Source organism: Macrotis lagotis, chromosome 7, assembly GCF_037893015.1.
Source record: "Macrotis lagotis isolate mMagLag1 chromosome 7, bilby.v1.9.chrom.fasta, whole genome shotgun sequence".
NCBI lineage: Eukaryota > Metazoa > Chordata > Mammalia > Peramelemorphia > Peramelidae > Macrotis > Macrotis lagotis.
The window spans coordinates 86,311,491-86,333,232 of NC_133664.1; the positions used below are offsets into that span (position 1 = coordinate 86,311,491).

The window sequence follows — 21,742 nt, forward strand, 5'->3', positions numbered from 1 at the left end:
AATTCAGGTACAGAGATAAAAGGGGACAAAAGTATTGTAAGCCTGAGCAAATTGCTCCTACATTTTGGTTTAAGATTCCTTTCCCCATACAGTCCCATGGAAATTTGAATTTTCTCTTCCAAGGTCAATTTTTTTGTTACCAAATTAGTGTTTTACTCTTTTTAAGTATTCTTTCATTTGGGCCAGAAGGAGATAGTCTTCAGTTTATTTGGATGTATTAAAAGAAATCACCTGGTGGGTTTTTTTTATTAAAAAGAGGAGGGTTGAATATGCAAGTTGGTATGAACTATAAAACTACAAATTAAAGTCACATTAGAAAAGTCACCCAGAGTTACTGGGGCCATAAAATTCTTCACTCTGAAACCAAAGTAGCATAGTACAAGGGAAAGAGAACTCCATTTGGAATTAGAGGACCTACGTTTGAATTCTGACTTTGTCATGTATTATTGCAGTTTTCTACACAAGTCACAGAATTGCTCTGTGCCTCATTTTTTTTCATCTAAGGCCTATCCAAGGCCCTCACAAGATCCAAATGCCTTTCTAACTCAGCACTTTTAATCCTCAGTCACACAAAGGACGGGCATGCCCTTGATCTCTACACTATCCATCCACCTTCATAATCCATAATACTTAAATTCATTTATCTGACCTTAACTTCCTTTTCTTTCATCTCTCTCCCTGTGCCTCATTCCTTCTAAATCTTCAATCCCTCCATGCTTAGCCTGATCATCAAACTTGCTCTGTCTTCATTTTCCTCCCTTCACAATCTTATCATTTAACCAATTACATTGTCTTCTCTATGCATTGCCCAGCTGACATTCATTCAAAATGACAACTATGGATTACTACCTCCATATGCCTTCTCTCTGAAGAAAACCACCCAATCACTTGTTGCCAGTTCTCTTTCTCCTCCCCCAATTTCACATTTCCAATAACTTTGATATCATGGCCCATTTTCTCCTCCTTTGCTCCTCCTCCTCCTCCTTTAGTTCTATCTCCTTCTTTCTCCTCCCTCTCCTCCTCCTCTTTCTCCCACTCCTCCTTCTTTTCCTCTTTTCTTTTTTCTTTTTCTTTTCTTCTCTCCTCCTCCTCCTTTTCCTTCTCTTCTTCTTCTCCTTCTCCTTCTCTCCTTCTCCTTCTTCCTTTCTGCTTCTGCTTCTTTCTGCTCCAACTTCTTCTTCCTTGGTTTTCTTCTTCCTTGTTCCTCACTACAGCCTAAGGATTCACCAGTTATCTATCTATATATAAAGAAGATTCTCAGACTTTATCTTTCTCCTGAACTTTGCCACAACATCACAAGATATCTGTTAAAGAGCTCTATATGGATGTCCTATAAGCATCTCAAACTCACATTTTCAAAATGGAACTCATTATCTTTTGCCCTTGCATCCAGTTCTCCCAATTTCTCTTTATTAAGGATACCATCATTCTTCCAATCACTCAAGTTTATAACTTAAGAGTCATCCTTGACTTTTACTTTTCCTCACCCACGAATATAATCAGGTGCCAAGTCTCACTGATTTTACCTCCTAAACACCTCCCCTGTCTTCTTTTTACTCATGTGTACATCACGAACTCAGGCCCTTATCACCTCTCCCCAAATCATCTATTTTTGTAGTCATTCTCTCACTGAGTACATATACCTTCCAGACAACTGAGGGATTAGAAATTTGAAACACAGGTCTGTTCATGCCACTATATCACTTAAGAACCTCCATCTTAAATGCCTGTAGAATAAAACATAAATCCTTCTATTTTATATCTAATGTTTTCCTCAATCTGATTCCAGTTCATCTTTCTTGGCTGATTAATCACACTCCCCTTCACACACATTACATTCCAATCAAATTGGCCTCCTTGTGGTCTCCCATACACAAAGTCTAGCTTCATTTAAGACACAGATCAAGTGCCATATTATTCAAGAGGTCTTTAGTGAGCCTCCTAGTTACCCTTTCCCAAAAATCACTTTATAGATGTAGATATATATTCATATCTAAATACATACACATTTGTGTATGTATGTCAATTAAAAAGTGATACAGTGATAAGTAAATCCGGAGATGAAAAACAGAAGGAAAGGAAAGGAAAGGAAAGGAAAAAGGAAAGGAAAAAGGAAAGGAAAGGAAAGGAAAGGAAAGGAAAGGAAAGGAAAGGAAAGGAAAGGAAAGGAAAGGAAAGGAAAGGAAAGGAAAGGAAAGGAAAGGAAAGGAAAGGAAAGGAAAGGAAAGGAAAGGAAAGGAAAGGAAAGGAAAAAGGAAAGGAAAGGAAAGGAAAGGAAAGGAAAGGAAAGGAAAGGAAAGGAAAGGAAAGAAATGGAAAGGAAAGAAATGGAAAGGAAAGAAATGGAAAGGAAAGGAAAAGGAGAAAGGGAAGGAAAAGGGAAAGGGAAGGAAAAGGAAGGAAGAAAGAAAACAGGAAGGAAAGAAAAGAGAATAAGGAAGAAAGAGAGAAAGAAAGAAAATGAAGGAAAAAGAAGGAAGGGAAAGAGAGAGAGAGAGAGAGGAAGAAGAAGAAGAAGAAGAAGAAAGAGGAAGAAAGAAACAAAGAAAGAAGATAGTTATCTCTTGGATTTGCTTACCTGGAAACATGTTGTTCTCACCCTCTCCTCTCCCCCTCCTAATGGAATGCAAATTTCTTGAAGGTATAAACTGTTAAGACTTTTGAATTTGTATCTATAATACTTAGCAGTGTTATGCTAGATATAAACATACATACATACGTACATATATAACTATGCTATAGTTCTATAAAGTATTTAACAATTGTTTTTGATTCTTAATGAATCTTTTTTTGTAATTTAGCTTAGTACCTCTTTAGTCAACAGGAATATAGTTCATCAAAGTCTTTTCTGGTTGATGGAAACTACTGATACTTGTGCCCCATTAACATAGTCTTTAAAAATCCAGGGACACTTCCATGGCACAGCAAGACAGAGTAGAATATTAATAATATATGTATATTATGATGTATGTCATGAGATCTAGAAAAGAAATATATAATATACAGTGTCAGCCCTCAAGAAATTTATAATTTATTAGTTAGATAACATATAGATACACAAAAAAGTTAAAGAACAGTATAATATTGTACAAGAAATGTCACAAGGAAGTCTGTGAATTTGTGTATACAATTTCGGCTGTAACATTCACAATAGAGGTTTTAATTTTAAGAAGGAGAGAAAAAAAGTACATGATACAGTTAAAATAGCATGCATCATAAGATAAATGTACCTTTTCTTTAAGATGTATATCTTAGGAGCAGTTATATGATACAGTAGATAGAGTACTGGCCCTGGAGTCAGGAGGACCTAAGTTCCAATGCAGGCTCAGACAATAATTACCTAGCTGTGTGACCTTGGGCAAATCACTTAACCCTCCTGCCTTGCAAAAACCAAAAACCAAAAATGAAAAAAAAATAAAAAGGATGTATATCTCATAAACAGATTTCTTCCATCCTTTCCCTTAAGCTTGAAAGAGACCGATTTTTAAACAGAGCCCTTAATTTTCTTCCTTTGACACTATATTATATATATACACACACACACACACACACACACACACACACACACACACACACACACACACACACACATATATATATTACTACTACAACCTTTTAAAAAATTTCCTTATTGCTTAAAAACTCAACTGATCAGTTTGCCCCAAGACCAAGGTCAAGACATTTTCTGTTCACATTTATGGAATATCATGTAAGACAGACACTCTTCTTGAAAAAACCTTAAGAAGAAAACACACACGAAATGCTTTCTTCACCATCATTCCTTCATCATTTCCTCTTCAGTCTGCATTCTCCTTTCATCTCTGCTGTATCCTTACCCATATGACCCCCAACTATTCTACATTTATCAGATATTCTTCCTTAAATGCTTCCTGTCATCACCAACATTCAATAATGAATTTTCTGATCCCTCTAACATCCATCCCACATCCTTGCCCATTCCAAGAAATTTAAATTTGTTCCTTCCCCAAATATTCTAGCCATCTCCACTGTATTCCCAACTATGGATACTAAGATACCCAGCAGTTCTATTCCATTCTTTTCCACACTGAAGCTTTGTCTTCCACAGAGGTCAGATATTAATCTTTGACTACTGAAAGCCAAGAGAAGACCAATTGGATTATTCTGGTTTATTTTCCTGAAGGACAAGAAAAGAAAAGATTCCATTTCCCTAGGAAAGAGGAGGTTGTTCATAGTATCTTTGAAGGAGAAGAGATGTTGCTTCCCTCCAAAAGGAAGAATAGGCATAGACACATCCAACAACAGTTCCTCTTATCAGAATCCTATTAAAATATTTTAGCATGAAAACTGTACAAAATATGTGCCAATATCTAATATTCCAGAAAATAGCAATCAACCAGCATCTATTAAGCACTTACTGTGTACCAGGAGTTATTCTAGGTAACTGGGATATAAAGACAAAAATAAAATAATCCCTCATTTACACCCCACCTTCCTATACACCACAGTTTTTGACCCACTGATTTTAGTTGTATATCAGCCAAACATTTGCAAATTGTCCCCTTGTGTATATATAACCAAAAACTGGATATAGGAAACCCTTCCAGAAATAATGGAGCTCAAATTTAATTTCAATTCACACCTTTTAAAATTTTTTTGCATGGAAAATAACCCATTTCCCAATTTCCTACTCAATTGGCAAATAATCAAATTCTTGGTTGGTTTTCAGATCCTTATCATTCTCAGACATTATAAAAAAACAGGTGGCCTCAAATCCTTTCCATCCAGATGACTTCCTGGTCTTCTAAAATTGGATTTGGGCCAGGTCTAAGTCACAATGACATTTTGTCATTCCTCCAAGGCTATGTTTTGTTCTTTAATTAGAATGTATCTATACACAGTCCCTATTCTGTGCTTTCTTAAAAATAAATTCCCATTGCAAAAAATATAAATCTCAGAACTTAATTACTTTCTAATTCACATGCCCAGTTGATCTTTTTCCCTAAAGTTATTTATTGAAAGGAATTAATAACTTTTAATAAGTAGATGACTACAGAAATATTTTCCTTGTTCACAATCCTAATTCAAGAGAAAATTTCCCAACCAAAAAGAAAGGTCATTCCTTTCTGCTTCATTTGTCATTGTTGACTAACTTCCCCTTCTTCCTGAAGACTTTCTCTTCCAGAGACTTTCATGATGACTATTTGTGGTTGTCCTGTTTCTTCTCAGTCTTATAGACTGGTTCATCATTCAAATCATATTCCCTAACTGTGGGTATTCCCCAAGGCTCCTCTTCTTTTCTTTGTCTGTGTCTCTGAGTGACCTCATCAACTCACATAGGTTCAATTATCATCTGGAATGATAGGTAGTCACACCAGTGACTCCCAGGTCTATATATGCAACCCCATTCTCTCTTGAGTTTCATTCTTGCTTCAACAGTTGCCTACTGGATATGTCAAATTTATTATCTTAAGGACAACTCAAATTCAGTGCATCTGAAAAACAGTTCATTGATTTTTCCACATACCCCACCCTCTTCCAAATTTCCATTTTTTTAATCACCATTTTTTTTCAGTTTCCCAGGTTTGTGATGTTGGCATTTCCTTGATTTCTCACTCTCCCTCCCCTCACATATCCAATCAGTTGTCAAAATTTGTCATTTTTATCTCTGACATACCTTACTTCTCTCTACCACAGCCACTATTAGAGTTCAGGCCCTCATCCTTTCTCCAAGATTATTGCAATAGCCTCCTAATTGGTGGTACTCCTTCTAGTCTCTCCCTTCTTCAGTCCATGCTGCATACTACTGCCAAGTGATTTTTCTTCAATCTAAACTGACCCTGTCACTTTCCCATACAATTCATGCCTCTGTCTCCCATGTCTGTAATGAACTCTCATCTTCCTTTCCTCTCCTTTTCTTTTTAACTCTTTGCTGTGTAGTTTTTCCATCTCTTCATTCAACTGAAACTACTTCTTCCAGTCTTACCAATGATCTCATAATCACTAAATCTCCTGATCTTTTCACCTTCCTCATTTTTCTTGATTATTGTTCTCTAGGTTCTCCTGACACTGCTATTTCCCGGGTCTCCATATTGTTTCACTACTCCCGTCTCCTTTCATGAATCTTCATCCATATCATTCCCACAAGGGATGAGTATCCCCCAAAGTTCCAACTTCACCCATTTTCTCTCCTCCAACTATCGTTTCATTTAATAATTTCATCAGTTCCCATAATGATATGAGTAGATATGATGATTCTCAGATCTACTTGTGCAGCCCTAACTTCTTTCCAGACCTCTAGTCTCAAATATCTTCAATTGCTTATTGTAAATTATAGATATCTTGAATATATCTTAAACTCAAAATGTCTAAAGCTGAAATTAATATCTTTCTTCTGAAAGCCTTCTTCCTTCTTTTTCTATTATTGCTGAAGTTATCACCATCCTTTCAGTCACTCAGGCTCAAGCCTAGACATTATCCTTAGTTCCTCCCTTTCTCTCATCCCCCTGCTTACAATTTGTTGCCTAGTCATTTTTATTCTACCTTCATAACATTTCTTGAATTTACCCCTTTTTCTCCACTGACAACTGTCACCAGAGTAGTGCAAGTCCTCATTACCTCATGCTTCAACTATTTACAGCACCCTTCCCCACTCTAATCCATCCTACACTCAGCTGTCAAACTAATCTTTCTAAAATGTTAATCTGACCATACCTCCAAGATCTATTGTAAAATCCTATTTTTTAAAAAACCATTCATACCCTGGACCATTCCTACTTTTCCAGTCTTCTTACCCCTTACCTCACACACTCTGTGATCCAGTGGCACTAACCACTTTATTGTTCTTCATACAGTTAGTTCATTCCATCTCCATGTACATTCATTGGCTGGAAATCTCTTCCTCCTCAGTTCTTCTTCCTGGCTTACCTAGCTTCTTTCAAGTCCCTACTGAAATTCCTCCTTCAGGGGTGGGGAACCATCTTTTCTGCCAAGGGCCATTTGGATATTTATCACATCATTCCCAAACTATATTTGTTCAAACATTTAATTAATTCAACCCTAAAAAGATTTATTGAATTTTGAGTCCTGGCTGCAATTGTCTTTGCAATGCCAGAGCAGAGGTTCCCTACTGAACCCTCTCAATGCTGATGCCTTTCCTTAGAAAATATCTCCAATTTATCCTGAATATATCTTGTTTTTATTAAAAATTTAATTTTATATTACTACAATAATCTTGTGAGAGTAATCATAAACCTCCCTCCCCCCCCAAAAAAAAAAAGAATGGGAAACCTCAAGAATAGTGAGAGAGAGGGAAAAAATGTATTTCAGTCTGTATTCAGATTCCAATGACTCTATCTCTGGGGTGAGTTGCTTTCTTTATCATAAGTCCACCAAAGAAGTTGCTTCAATATTTTTCCCACAGTTGCTATTACTAGCTGTATTTCCCTCCACTCTATTCCTTCCCACTCTCATTTATTCTTTTCTCTCTCTCTCTCCCTTCACCCTGCTCAGAAGTGTGCATATCTGAGTACCCTATCCCACAATCTTCCCTCTCTTCTATCAGCTATTTCCCCCTTCCCTCTCCCCATTTCCCTTTATCTCATCCCTTTCCACTAATTTTTTGCTAGGGTAAGATAGATTTCTATACCCTTTTAAGTGTGTATGTTATTTCCTCTCTCTGAGCCATTTCTGATGAGAATGAAGGCTTACTCATTCCTCCTCACCTTCCTCCATTCTGATCCATTGTAAAAGCTTCCTTTTGACTCCTATGTTAAATAGCTTAGTCCCTTCTTCCTCTCCTTTCCCCTTCCTCCCAGTACTTTCCTTTATCACCATTGACTCGATCTTTTTATTATATTATACCATCATATTCAGCTCCTTCCTGTGCCTTGTCTAAATATGCTCCTTCTAACAGCTCTTATGAATGAGAAAGTTCACATGGCTTATCAGTATCTTCTTCCCAAGCAGGAATATAAACAGTTCAAACATCATTAAGTTCCTCATAGTTAGTCCTTCTCGTTTACCCCCTCTATGTTTCACCTGAGTCCTGCATTTGGAGATCAAACTTTCTGTTCAGCTCTGGTTGTTTGGATAGGAAAGTTTGAAAGGCCCCTGTTTCGTTGAAAGTCCAACTTTCCCCCTGAAAGAGGATGTTCAGCTTTGCTGGGTAGTTGATTCTCAATTGTAAACCAAGATCTTTTGCCTTCTGGAAAATCATATTCCAAGCCCTACAAGCCCTCAATCTAGATGCTGCCAGATCTTGTGTAATCCTGACTATAGAGCCATGGTAGTTGAGTTGCTTGTTGCTGGCAGCTTTTAGTATTTTCTCTTTTACTTGGCAGTTTTGGAGTTTGACTATAATATTCCTAGTAGTTTTTTTTTTCTTTTGGGATATCTTTCAGAAGGAGATCAGTTAATTCCCTCAATTTCTATTTTACCCTCTGCTTCTAAGATCTCAGGGCAATTTTGTTGTATTATTTCTTGAAAAATGAAGACTAGGCTCTTTTCCTGGTCATGAATTTCAGGTACAATAATTTTTAAATTATCTATTCTGGATCTGTTTTCAAGGTCATTTGTTTTTTCAATGAAATATTTCACATTTTCTTCTAAATTGGGGGGGGTGGTACAGTTTTATTTCTTCCTGGGTTCTCACAAAGTCATCAGCTTCCTTTAGTTCCATTCTGCATTTGAAAGAGTTATTTTCTTCAGAGAACTTTTTTATCTCCTTTTTTCAACTGACCAGTTCTACTTTTTAAGGCATTCTTCTCCTCATTTGCCTTTTGTGTTGCTTTTTTTCCATTTGGCCTAAACTGGTTTTTTAACATATCATTTTCTTCAGTATTTTTTTTGTATTTCTTTCACCAAGTTGCTGACTTGGTTTTCATGATTCATCTGCATCACTCTCAATTCTCCTCCCAATTTTTCCTCTAACTCCCTCAACTGCTTTTCAAAGTCTTTTTTGAGCTTGTCCATAGCCTGAGCCCATTTTCTATTTCTCTTGGAGGTTTTGGAAACAGAAGCTTTGAATTTTGTCATCATCTGAGTATTTTGATCCTCCATGGGACCAAAATAATTTTCTATGGTCAGATTCTTCTTTTTCCTGTTGTTTGCTCATTTCCTCAGCCTATGACTGATTTACCACACTTCCAAGGCTTTTTTTTGGCTCAGGACAATCCACAGGAATCTTAATTCCTCCAAGGTCTTATGAGAGTCTCTGACTCCTCTCTTGCCTGGGTTCAGCCCCCACCCCCACCCCGGAGCTGTGAGGTTGGTCCCTGCTCGGATACCCTAGTGTGGAAGCCCAAACTGCAACCTGGATCTGAGTGTGGGCAAACAGCTGAGTCCTGACCCAGGGAGAACAGAGAGATTTCTGCAGCCTCCCCTGACCCCCTTACCATCTATGGGCTGAGAGCTCTGGTTGTGCTGGGTGGCTCTTCCGGCTCCCGCTACAGGTTCTCACCACAGGGTTAGTCTGAGTCCTGAGCTCTACTCTGCACTTACTCTGATGCTGCAGAGTTCACTCACCACCACTTCTGGCTGTTCCTGATGATTAAACCACCCCCTCTGCCACAGACCCAGGCATTCAGCCCAATTGTGCTGCACTGCAGCTGCAGCTGTGGCTATGACTGTGCTACAGCTTTTTCCAAACCCCAGTACCGGTGGAACAGACCTGTCCCAGAAATCTTCTAAGTTGTTTTGGACTGGGAAATTGTATCATTCAGTCTTTCTGTGGATTCTGCCCCCTAGATTTTTGACTAGAGTCATAATTTGACGGCTTTTGGAGTTTTTTGGGGGAAATGAGTTTCTGGGAATTCCTGCCTTCATGCTGCCATCTTGGTTCCGCCCCCCCCACACACACACATTGGCTGTAGCTTGGTTTTATGTCATCTTGTCCACTAGACTGTGAGTTCTTTAAGAGCAGGGACTGGGTTTTTTGGTCTCTTTTTAATATTCCCAGAACTTAACTATGCATAGTATTTGAGAACAATTATTTAGAGAGTTGAAGTTTTTTGATGTTGACCCAAGTTTATGATGTTTTCTGAAACCACCATAAAACCTTTATGTGATTATATTAGTAAGAGAAATTTTTGAATATACATTGTGTATGCATCTTTTTTAGTAATATCTCCTAAAGTAATATTCAAGAAAAAAGTTATCTTTTGATCATGGCCATAAAACAATTCTGTATAATTTTTTAAATTGACTTGAGGGAAAATTTTAGATCTCTAAGGTTTACATGATGAAAAAGTAGACTCAGGAATTGTTATCTATTCAAAAAATTTCAGAATTCTTTGTCCATTATAGAATGTGCCCTGAATAATTTAAAGTAGAAATCAATAATCAGATGGAAATTTAGAGTTTTTCTATCATTTGACTTCTCAAAATACATAATCCATCTAACAAAATGAAAGACAAATTTTAAATCTGATTGGCTGGGTTTTGTCCTTCATTCTTGAGAAGAACCAAATTGACATCACTATGTTAGAGTCAAGTTACAGTGTGGCCAACTGTGACTGATCAGACCAATATGAGCTCAGAAAACTCTATATAGGTCAGGCACAAATATTCCAAATTTGCACATTTCACAATTTAAGTACCTATTGATGCTATTCAGACTCCCCTCCTCTATGATGGATTCTTCTTTTGAAAAGTTATAGCTGTATAAATTCTCTTTTCTTCAAAGTCACTGACATCTTTATAGCACTTTATTGTTTACAAGATGTTTTCTTCACAAGAAACTGAAACCTAAAGAGGTTTAATGACCCAAGCAGGACTATACTAGTGCCACAGCCAGTACTCAAATCTGATGCCTTCCTCATACAAAGTCTAGTGTTCTTTCTAATACACTATAATAGCTGACTGTCATCTGTCTATCTGAATGATTCTTTCCTCCCACCTCTTATTCCTTCCTTCCCTCCAGCCACTTCTTTTTCTCTATGTACATATACACTCAAACACATATCTTTAATAAGAAAAACACTGATGAGGTAAGCTTCTTGGCAATTTAAACAAAATTGTGGGTTGTGTTGAGATAAATGTTGATTTGAAAAGCGATTACAACATTGCTCTTCTTCATTCTGTACATTGCTTTTTAAGGAAAGAAAAACCCAGGATTAATTTATAATTCTGAGTTCTAAAAACATCCTCATGCTTGCTATCATCTGGAACTGGTAAAGCAAAGCTAAAGATTTCTATTTTAAGCACTAGTCCAATTAACCTGTGTCAGTCAGGACTGGTTAACTGTTTTCCATCCTTCTAGCAGATGAAACCAGAGCACAACCACCTTTCCTCCAAGCCCTACTGAAAATAGCTTCCCCAGTGTGCTGGCTTGCCCTGGCAGTGTTTCTTTCCGATGATAAAGAATGAGGTTTTCACTCCCATGATGTTCTGCTAAGTTTCAAGTTTGTATCTGTCGCATTAACAAACCAAGGTTCACTTTATTCCTTTCCACTGGAGTATATGGTTTGGCCTGGACGTTCTTATTTTGTTAAAATGGTTTCTTTATACAAAACAGAACAGAATTTCAAATTAGGGCAAAAAGAAAGCTCATTCACCCCCTTTCTTTTTTTCTTTCCCCTAAATGTTCACAGGAGCAGTTTGAGTTTGCCTTGACGGCAGTGGCCGAAGAAGTAAATGCAATACTTAAGGCACTCCCTCAGTGAGCATCCTCCGTATCTTGAAGCTTTCTGAAGACTCGTTGCTCATCTCCTCCTCCTGCATCCCCCTGAATGTCATTGGAAACTATGATTTGACCTTAACTGTGTCTTCTATTATAACCACATAGTCACAGGGTCTTCAAAATGCCTCTAGCTGGTACAGTTTAGCAGTTAAAATGTGTATTTTTGTTTAAATATATATATATATATATATATATATATATATATATATATATATAGCAACATCCAGTATTGGAAAGGGGGGAGGGAATAATTCATCTATTCATTTTAACTTTCTTGAAATAATTTTTCACTTCCTAAAAGCACACATTTTATACATATTTAATTTCAAATGATATATTAGTAATTCTTAATTAGTATATTCTTATGCTCTCAGAAAAGAGTGCTTAGCTTTCATCTATAACTTTCCAAAGGAAGACTAATAAGGTCTTAAATTAAAAACTAACGGGTAAAAAACACATTGGAGATATATATATATATGTATGGGTATATGTGGATACACACACACATAAAGATATATATATATGTATATATATATATATATATATATTTGTATTTTAAAAACCCTGATGTCATAAGGAGATGCTCCCTTCTCATGAAATGTTTAAGCAACTAGACAGAAGGTTACCTGAACAGTTATTTAAACATTCTATAGTTTTTATACAAATATCAGGAAGAAAGTGAATTGCTGTCATAGTGCTGCTGTCCTAAGCTGGAAGCAGGTTATTTGACTTTATTGGCTCAATTGTTTGGCATCCAAAAATATATAATCCACAATATTGTAGTGATCACAAGGATTTTCTCCCATGTTCAAATACTCTTTCATCCTATGTATTTAATATGCTCAGAAATGTTTAAAATTATATTTCCAGTTCATGTAGATTAAAGTGCTTTGCAAAGCTTAAAATGCTAAATAAGTTTCCATTCAAACATAGGGATTGACTTTCCCTATGATAGAAATTTATTCAAAACAATATACTAGGTCACCTTTTGTATATCAGTATAGCATTAGGGCAGCAGCATTGCAATATTCATTGTGTGGATGAATGATCAGTATAAAAAGGCAATAAGGTACTTATGGAAAGTTTCTGAATACTATACTAAGCAGTCTAACACAGTAACCTCACAATCAAGAGATGCAATAGTAAGGAATGTTTTATGGGTCCCTATTGGCAGCCCTGGGGAATGTACCATAGAAATTCCTACTCATTTCATGGAAGGGAAGGTGTACAAAGAAACTCATTTCTTTATGTGAGACTTTACAACATCAAAAACACCCAGTAGAAAGATGGAAAGTATAATCAAACATCCATTTATATTTTTCCATGTGATGTCTAATGCCTTATTTAACAAGATTTTCACCCCCTTGGCTATTTTGGCTTTATATTTTGGGGGCTGAATACTTCTGTTAAAATTATACTCTGTTGTCGTTGGCTTCCCAAAGATACCTATTCCTTCTTGCCTTTCATTGGACATGATTATCATGCTAATAAGACCCAAAGGTCTCCCTCCCTGTGTTGAATTAATTCCTAAGGCTGTATACAAGGTGGTTCCTGTCCCTTTGCTTTTCCACTGCATTCCATGCCATGCCTATAATTTTAGCCAATTATTACATTTAAAGAAGCAGTGCCTAATGTAAGAAAAAGAGAGATGCCAAAATGTATACATCTGTTAATGGTATAGGCATGTGATCCTGCTTTAACCCATCTACCTTTCCTTTTGAAAGATTGTTTTTCTCTAGTAGCGATTTAAATCATAGGTAAAAATACTATCTGAATGTAGGGAACTCATACCTAATTGTAATGTGTAACTATGTATGTTTCAAATATACTCCAATAAGGGAGATATATTTAAGTGTGCCATATTAAACTTTTGATTTAAGACTTGAATGGTCTTCATTTGTGGATGGGAGAACACTTCTTTTTTCCTACCAAACTTCATGTTGTTTTAAAAACCAATATAAGTTTAAATTTGCTTAAGACTAACTACTAATATATACTTAGAGCTGAAAATCATTTTGCTATTTTAACTATTGTGTATGAAGTATATCAAAGGCAAGAATGTCACAGAGATCTTATTTTTAGGAAAATAATCTTAGCTAAAGAATTCAGACCTACCTTTTTCTAAGGATGTGTTATAGTTTATTCTTAGTACTTTTAACTGCTTGATATGGGTGTCCCTTAGGGAAGTGATTATAGATACCATTTTCTTCTACATAACACATTCCAGGTAAATGAGCATTTATCTCCCTTCCATCTCCAGAAAGTGAGTTTCCACAACCTTCTTCCATAACTAAGCATTTGTCCTAGTACCTCTTCAAATCCTTTCCCACCACAGAGATCTTCCTTAAATACCCAACAAATTAGCCATGCTTTGGGACAAGTCTGTTTCTTTTTTTGTATTTGTTGAAACTAGAGAAAATCTGTATAACAGTGTGTTAGAATAGAAGGAAACAGTTATTAAGTAATGAGCATTTTAAAGCTTTCAAGCATTAACTAAAAGAAAATACATTCCTAGAAGATGATGGTCAAGAGTTGCCATTTTCCATTTCACTATTTGACTATTTAGGCAAATAAAATTAAATTATTACTATCAAGCAACTTTGGATCAATAACTTTAGTCCTCTTATGAAGACAGATGATTGTGTCTCAATTAATTAACTTCCAATTCCCCTTTCTGCTACATTAAGAGAATGATCTCTAACACTTAGTAGAGGACTAGTTAGTCCAATACTGCTTTACAACCAACCATAGGTGGGTGGTATCAGAAAACTGAATGGATTGATTTTACTTCTTATACATTTCCCAAAGGAAGAACAGACCCAGTGAATGGAGTAATAAAATTCATATAAGGCTAATATAGTTGGTAACTCAGCATTACATCTATGGTACTTACCCCAAAGGGGAGAGACCAACTGAGTTTAGAATCTGGACCAGAGTAAGTCTTCCTGAGTATCTCCATCAAGTTACAGTGCTGTATAGTCAAGGACAGTTTACTCTTGAAATTATTTTTATTGTGAATAAAACAATCTCTAATTCTATCAGTTTGTGACCCATATTTTGCCCCAGGGTTACCTGCAGAACTTTAATTCCATAAGTAAATGTGTTGTTTAATGATATTCCTTCCTATCAATAGTGATTAATATCGATTAATAATTGCCATTTTCAACAAATAACATCAATAACAATTACCATTATTGGTCATGGTCATCCTTCTTTCAAAACTACGTGCTTCATTTCTAGCATTGTCCTAGAGACATCCTTAGTAACATCCCTGGCTTCAAGTATCTTATACTCTTGTAAAGAAGACATAAAAACACTAAATAAGAATTATGGAATAAAACATAAGAAAGTCTATGTAGAGACAAAAGAGTGATCTAAGGGGAGAAACTATAGTCAGAGTAGAACCTCTTGATAAAAATGAATCTTAAAGATCTTGGTCTTTTAAAAAATGACAGAATGGGATGTAGCAGATTGTTCAAAAGACTTCACAGGGGCGGCTAGGTGGTGCAGTGGATAAAGCACTGGCCCTGGAGTCAGGAGTACCTGGGTTCAAATCCGGTCTCAGACACTTAATAATTACCTAGCTGTGTGGCCTTGGGCAAGCCACCTAACCCCACTTGCCTTGCAAAACCTAAAAAAAAAGATATTTCATAAGAAAAATTAGAACCAAGATGTTAGAGTGTGGATAACAATATACTCTTGACTCAGAGTACCATGGTCCCCAACTAAGATAGCACCACTTCTGTCTGTATTGTTTCCTTCATACTATCACCACAGTCAAGGTGCTGTTGTTTCACCTTCAAACTGTTTTATGGTCAGACACTTGAATGAAGTATTTTGCTGATATTGCCCCCTTGAGACCATGGCAAATAATGGATTTGGGGATTGGATGTTATTTTTATAAAAGTAAAAGTCTAGTCGATCAAACTTTTACAAACTCTAAAACCTCAGTGAAAGCAAAAAAATACCATGTCAGGGTCAATTTAGGAAGTGGATGCATTTTATAAGATACGGCTTTCATTGTAGCCCTTGTTAATATTCTCTAGAAATATATACATATGTAATATATATTATATGCACATATTATATATCTCACACCAAACTATTCAAATTCTCAATTTACCTTCATCATAGTAAGTCTTGTAATAAGCATTTAATGGTTGCTTGTCAATTGATAGATGCAAAATAAATCATGCAAAATCAAGTCAAATAAATAGGCATAAAATACATCCTAAAAAACTAACCAGGGAGGCCCTGGCTTGGGGATAGGTGGTAGAGAAAGGTATTAGACACTTAAGCAATTCAATTATTCTACCAATAAGTTCAAATTCTAACCTTGTCCTTCAGCACAGCTAAGTAGGGAAATATCAATGCTTTCTGTTAATCTTGCTCTACACTACTTAAAATGTCCAGTTTTTCAAAACAATTCTAGTCCCCCAATGAGGGACAGTGGGATATCTCTATAACTATGTATATCACCTGGTCCAAGACAAAAGTATATATCTTAAATACCATTATATTTCACAATGAGAGATTATTACTAAAGTCAATCACTACCTGAGAGTAAAGGGAAGAAAAGATGATTTAGGTCACAGCTTCACCAAATTAAGAAGTTAATGGTTAGAGCAAAGGTTCAACTCATGCAGGTGCAATATCCTCTATTCCTTCATTTATCTGATGCCATAGCTTTCAAATTCCTGGGAACTTTGGCAGTTAGTTGTATGGAGTACATGTTTATATTTCAATTTTTATCTTGAATCTAAGTCAGCCAAGAGTCCAAGATAGGTGAGGTCATACAGCTGGTACTTTACATATTATATGACAGCAATGATTTTGTTCAACTTGGTTGTCTATTGACTTGGACTGCCAGCTTCCTTTTATGTGGCTAAAGTAAACTCTAAGTCAAATCTCCAGATCAGGTTGGTGTTTAAGGAAAGACAGGAGTCTGTTTTTCCATTTTTATGCCAGGGACCTGAGTTTCAAGTTGATCCTATTTAATACATTTTATTAGAAGGCACAAAATGATAATCTCACCATAAGAACATCCTCTATATTTATTTTCTTCCCAAGTTATCTCAGTGCTTTCAAAAAGCTGATTTGCATGCCCTCTACTCCCTGTCTTTCTTTGGCTGTTATGTGCTCTCACTTTTTAAATGCATGCATATAAAATAACCTCAACCCAGTCCATGGGGAAATGACAGCAATATTATATGTAAACTCTGTTTTGTGCTTTATTAATCAAGTAAAACATTAATAAAAAACCTGTCATAATTAGTGGAAGAGGCATTAATTTTAAAATGTTTATTGGAATAGAAAATTAGAATTTGATTATACCTTTGTTGCTAAACAATGGGTCGCTTTAATTTTGTTCCATGTATTTGTTTGGAAGCTGGTCTTAGCCATTTATTATGATACACTTTTAAAAAAAAAATGTGTAGTTTCTATCACTTGCTTTTTAAATTGAGTACAATTTATAGGTTTGACTGGTTTGCTTTTTTTCTCCCTCCTTTTGAAATTTGAAGGTTTTCCTGTCTTCTGAAATGCCCAAAAAACAAAAACATACACACATGACCAAAAATTACTGCTCATCTCTCCAGGCTTGTTTTTTAACAAAAATAGTTTGCTAAAGGTCTGGCCTACACAGTAGAGTTGAAGCATGATTTTTTCACACTATGTTTAATTTAATACATTCCACAACCTAAAAACTTGATGCCAACAAGACCTAATTGGAGATGTGTTCATGCATGCCCTTTGTATTTAATGGTGCAATATTGGTCTGTCTTCAGGTGTTTTTCCTTCCTGTTCATCAATTATGCTAAATTCATAATATGTATATAAAAAAGAATTACACAAAAATATTTTGTGCTACTTCTATACAAATTTCACTTGTGAATAAAGTCACATTGTCTGTGGAGTATTGTGAATACAGCAACATGGTCTGACGTCTTCTTGGATGCCAGGAACTGGGTTCTTTGGGAGACAACATGTTTGACAGATGGACTTGCTAGGTCCAGATCATGTTAAAAGGAAAACTGAAGGTTTCCTAGAATTTACTGAAAATGCAGAGTAGATGAGGATCTTCTCACTATGAATCTTTAAGATTCCATTATATGGGAAAAAATAAGAATGAGAAGAAAAAGATTCTATTATATCCTTTCTTAAAAGTTAGAAAGATCTCCTAGAACTGGCATCAAACTTATATCGTTATAGTTATAATGTGAGTGTCACAGAATTGGGACAGATATTTGATTTCTGGCATCAAAAGAGACAACCTGAAAATATGAGTAAATGTAAAAAAAAGGTTGATCTTTGCCTATGAGATCACATGTAGTAAATACTGTCCTAGGCTCTAGAGATACAAAGTCAAATGTTAAATAAGTCATGCCCTTAGGAAGTGAACATACTATTGGCAGGGATATTATAGACATGGACAGTCACATGTAAAATATATGCAGAACAAATACAAGGTAAAATGAGCAAAGGGAGGAGGGAAGAACCAGGAAAGGCCTCATGTGTAAGGTGATACTGAATTGAGCCTAAGGAAAACAAGAGACTCCCAAAAGTAGAAAAGAAAAGGAAATTATTTATAAACACAGTGGACCATCAATGAAAAGGCAGGAAGACACAAAACTGAGTGTCATTTAGGAACATAGGAAGAAGGCCGGTTTGATTGGACTGCAGAATAAAGGAGAGTAAAATATAATAAAGGACAACTAGGTAGAGTGGTGATAGAGCACTGGACCTGGAGTAAGGAAGACCTGAGTTCAAATACAGCCTCACTTGGCTGTGTGACCTTGGACCTGTCACTTAACCTGGCTTGTCTCAGTTTTCTCATCTGTAAAATGAGCTGGAGAAGGAAATGGAGAAGGAAAACCACTTCAGTTTCTCTGATAAGACAAGGAACTCTGCCCAAAGAGCTATCTTTATTCCTACCTTTTGACCTAGCAACTACCAGGTCTGTATTCTAAAAGAGATAAAAAACAGGAAGGAAATATGTATAAGGATATTTATAGAAACTCTTTTCTGATGACAAAGGACCTGGAAATTGAGGTGATGCCCATCAGTTGAGGAATGAAGGAACAAATTGCTATATATGTGATTAAGATGAAATGTTATTCTGTTATAAGAAAGGATGAGGATAAAGTCAGTAAAAAACTTATATGAGTGGATACAATGGGAAATGTAACAGTGATGTTCAGCTGTGAATGACTTACTCTTCTCAGTAATTCCATGACCCAAGAGAACTCCAAAAAACTTATGATAAAGAATGCTATCAGGGTGGCTAGGTGACACAGTGGATAGAGCACCAACCCTGGAGTCAGGAGAACCTGAGCTCAAATCTGACCTCAGCCACTTAATAATTACGTAGTTCTGTGACTTTGGGCAAGTCACTTAACCCCATTGCCTTGCAAAAACCTTTAAAAAAAAAAAAAAGAATACCATCCATTCCAAAGTTGGTTGGTCTCTGAATATAGATTGAAGCATTCATTTTTTACTTTATTCTTCTTGAGATTTCTTTTTTTGGCTAGGGGGTATGTTTATTTTTGTAGCATATCTATTGTGGCAATGTTTTTCAGGACTACACAACTTTTAACTTATATTGAAAAACTTGTTTTCTCAATGATGGGGACTGGGATGGGAGGAAGGAAAAGATTACAGAATTGAAGACTTTATTTTTTTTTAGGTTTTTGCAAGGCAAATGGGGTTAAGTGACTTGCCCAAGGCCACACAGCTAGGTAATTATTGTGTCTGGGGCCAGATTTGAATTCAGCAACTCCTGACTCCAGGGCCGGTGCTCTATCCACTGCGCCACCTAGCCAACCCAGAACTCAAGACTTTAAAAGTGAATATAGAAACTTTTTTTTACATGTAACTAATGAAAAATAAAATAATATACAAAAGAAAGAAAACTCCAAATAGGATCACAAAGAATCAGACACAACTGAAATGACTGAACCACAACAATATGTAATAAAGTTAGAAAACAAGGGTGGGACCCCACTGTAAAAAGATTTAATGACAAAGAAAAGAGTTTGTATTCCATCTTTAAGAAGTCACTATAATTTGTTGAGAAGATAGGAGTGATGAAGTCAGATCACTACTTTAGGAAAACTACTTTGGTAACTGGGGGAGGGGAGCAGAGACAGATTGGAGTAGTGAGAGATGAGGCAGAGAGATCACTTAGAGGAATATTGCAAAATGAAGCAAGAGGGGATGAGATCTTGAACTAGGGGGAGGGGTATTTTAGTGGAGAGAAGAATACTTATGTGAGTGATGTTATACAGGTAGAAATGTAGTATCTTCTGTCTTTAAAACAAATTCTCTATGCCTCCCAACATAGTAAATTTTAGTAACTCGATAGCATTCTATAGTGGAAGACATGAACTTTTTATATAAACTGAGGCAAGTTTCTTGACCTGCCTATGTCTCAGTTTCCTCATTTGTAAAAATAACATCTGTGACTAGATATTCACCAGTTCCCCAATCAGTTCTCAAATCCCCTGACTCTAATTCAAACGACTAGGGATTCCCTTCCCTTCCTAACTTCATTTTTAACAGTGACTTTTGGAAGGAAATGCCTTGGTGTCTAATGGAAAGGACAAATAGGTAGGAGGGAATGGTGATTCAGCAGGCTGGTGGAAGAAACTATTTTTAGGTCGAAGATATTGTATAAAGGATAGAACAGTCAGGATGCAGCTCAAGAAGAAAGAGATGTCCTTAAACAGCTTGTTGTTTGTTTGTGTTGATGGCATTTGGGGGGGGGGGTAGAAGTTTTCAGGCTAGGCCTTCATTTTATTGGGAGAATAATGTTGATCTAATGCCTTTAGCCGAATGCTCAAGGGACTTCATTAGTCTTTCCATTCTAAAGTGGTAAATTTCATTTCTGCTGGGGAAAAAAATTCTCTTTTCCAAGAAGTGTTTTCAATGTCAGTTCAGCCACACAGTTTTACCTTTTGACTGTACCACCAAAGACCTGAGGATTTTAAAATGATAATATTGCTGAGACCTTTCATAATACAAACAGTATGGACCAAGGCCCATGCTGGTGTGCCTCAAATATTAACATTGGTGTCTTTCCCCCTCAAAATGCAAATAAATTTGTGGTCTAGGAGAGAGGTTTCAAACTCCTGGTCAGCATGCCAATGCCCACAAAATTGCTGAATGCAACCCAAATCAGATTAAAAACATAACGGAAGTGTTTAATGAAATCAATAAAAAGTAAAGGCTAATTTGTGTCAATGTATGACCCCCTCCCCCATCAAGGATTCATTTCTATTTGAGTTTGACATCTCTGGTCTAATGAAAGAGAATGGGAATCAGAAACCCTGGGCTTTAAACCAACTATCAATAAGAATTTGCTTTGGGGTAGCTAGGTGGCACAGTGGATAGAGCACCGGACCTGGAGTCAGGAGGACTGAGTTCAAATCCAGTCTCAGACACTTAAAAGTTGCCTAGCAGTGTGACCTTGGGCAAGTCACTTAACCCCATTGCCTTAAATAAATAAAATTTATAGAATATGCTTTGTCTGGAATCTTGACCTAAAAGTACAACAGTCTAAATCAAACAGTCCAGTGGCAGACCACAAGGAGCACTGGACCTGGAGTGAAATCCAACCTCTGACACTCACTAACTGCAAGTCACTTAACCCTTACTGGCCTCAATTTCCTCATCTGCAAAATAGGGATAGGAATAGCATCTACCTTCCAAGGTTGTTGTGAGGATCAAATGAAGTAATGATTGTAAAGCACTTAGCTTAGTGCCTGGACATAATAATTATTTAATAAATGTTATTTACTATATGAAAAAGATATGAAAGTAATTGGCAAAATAAATATGCAAAATAAAAGGTAATATTGCTATTGTATAATTTACACGAATAATCATTGGTTGAGATCAGATCCTCAAGACTTCATTCAGTCTATCCCACTTGTCTTGGGAAAGTAGCACGGAACCATCACACCCCAGAGTCAGGAGACTTAGGATAGAGTGTCAGCTCTGACACTTACTAGCTAAGCAGGTGTGGGCAGGGTCATCTTGCTCTTTTTGAGGACAGTCACCTCTTCTCTAAAATATAAATAATCA

The 21,742-nt window shown here is 36.4% G+C and overlaps 1 protein-coding gene across 1 annotated transcript in view; it reads left to right on the plus strand.

Moving 5' to 3' along the window:
• LOC141492676 (receptor-type tyrosine-protein phosphatase N2) overlaps positions 1–11,732 on the plus strand; it is a 144,847-nt gene extending 133,115 nt beyond the window's left edge. Inside the window, exon 10 of the mRNA XM_074193253.1 lies at positions 11,571–11,732. Within this exon, the coding sequence (XP_074049354.1) occupies positions 11,571–11,642 (72 nt within the window). The 3' untranslated portion in view covers positions 11,643–11,732. The remainder of the gene's footprint in view (positions 1–11,570) is intronic.
• Positions 11,733–21,742: the final 10,010 nt, after the last annotated feature.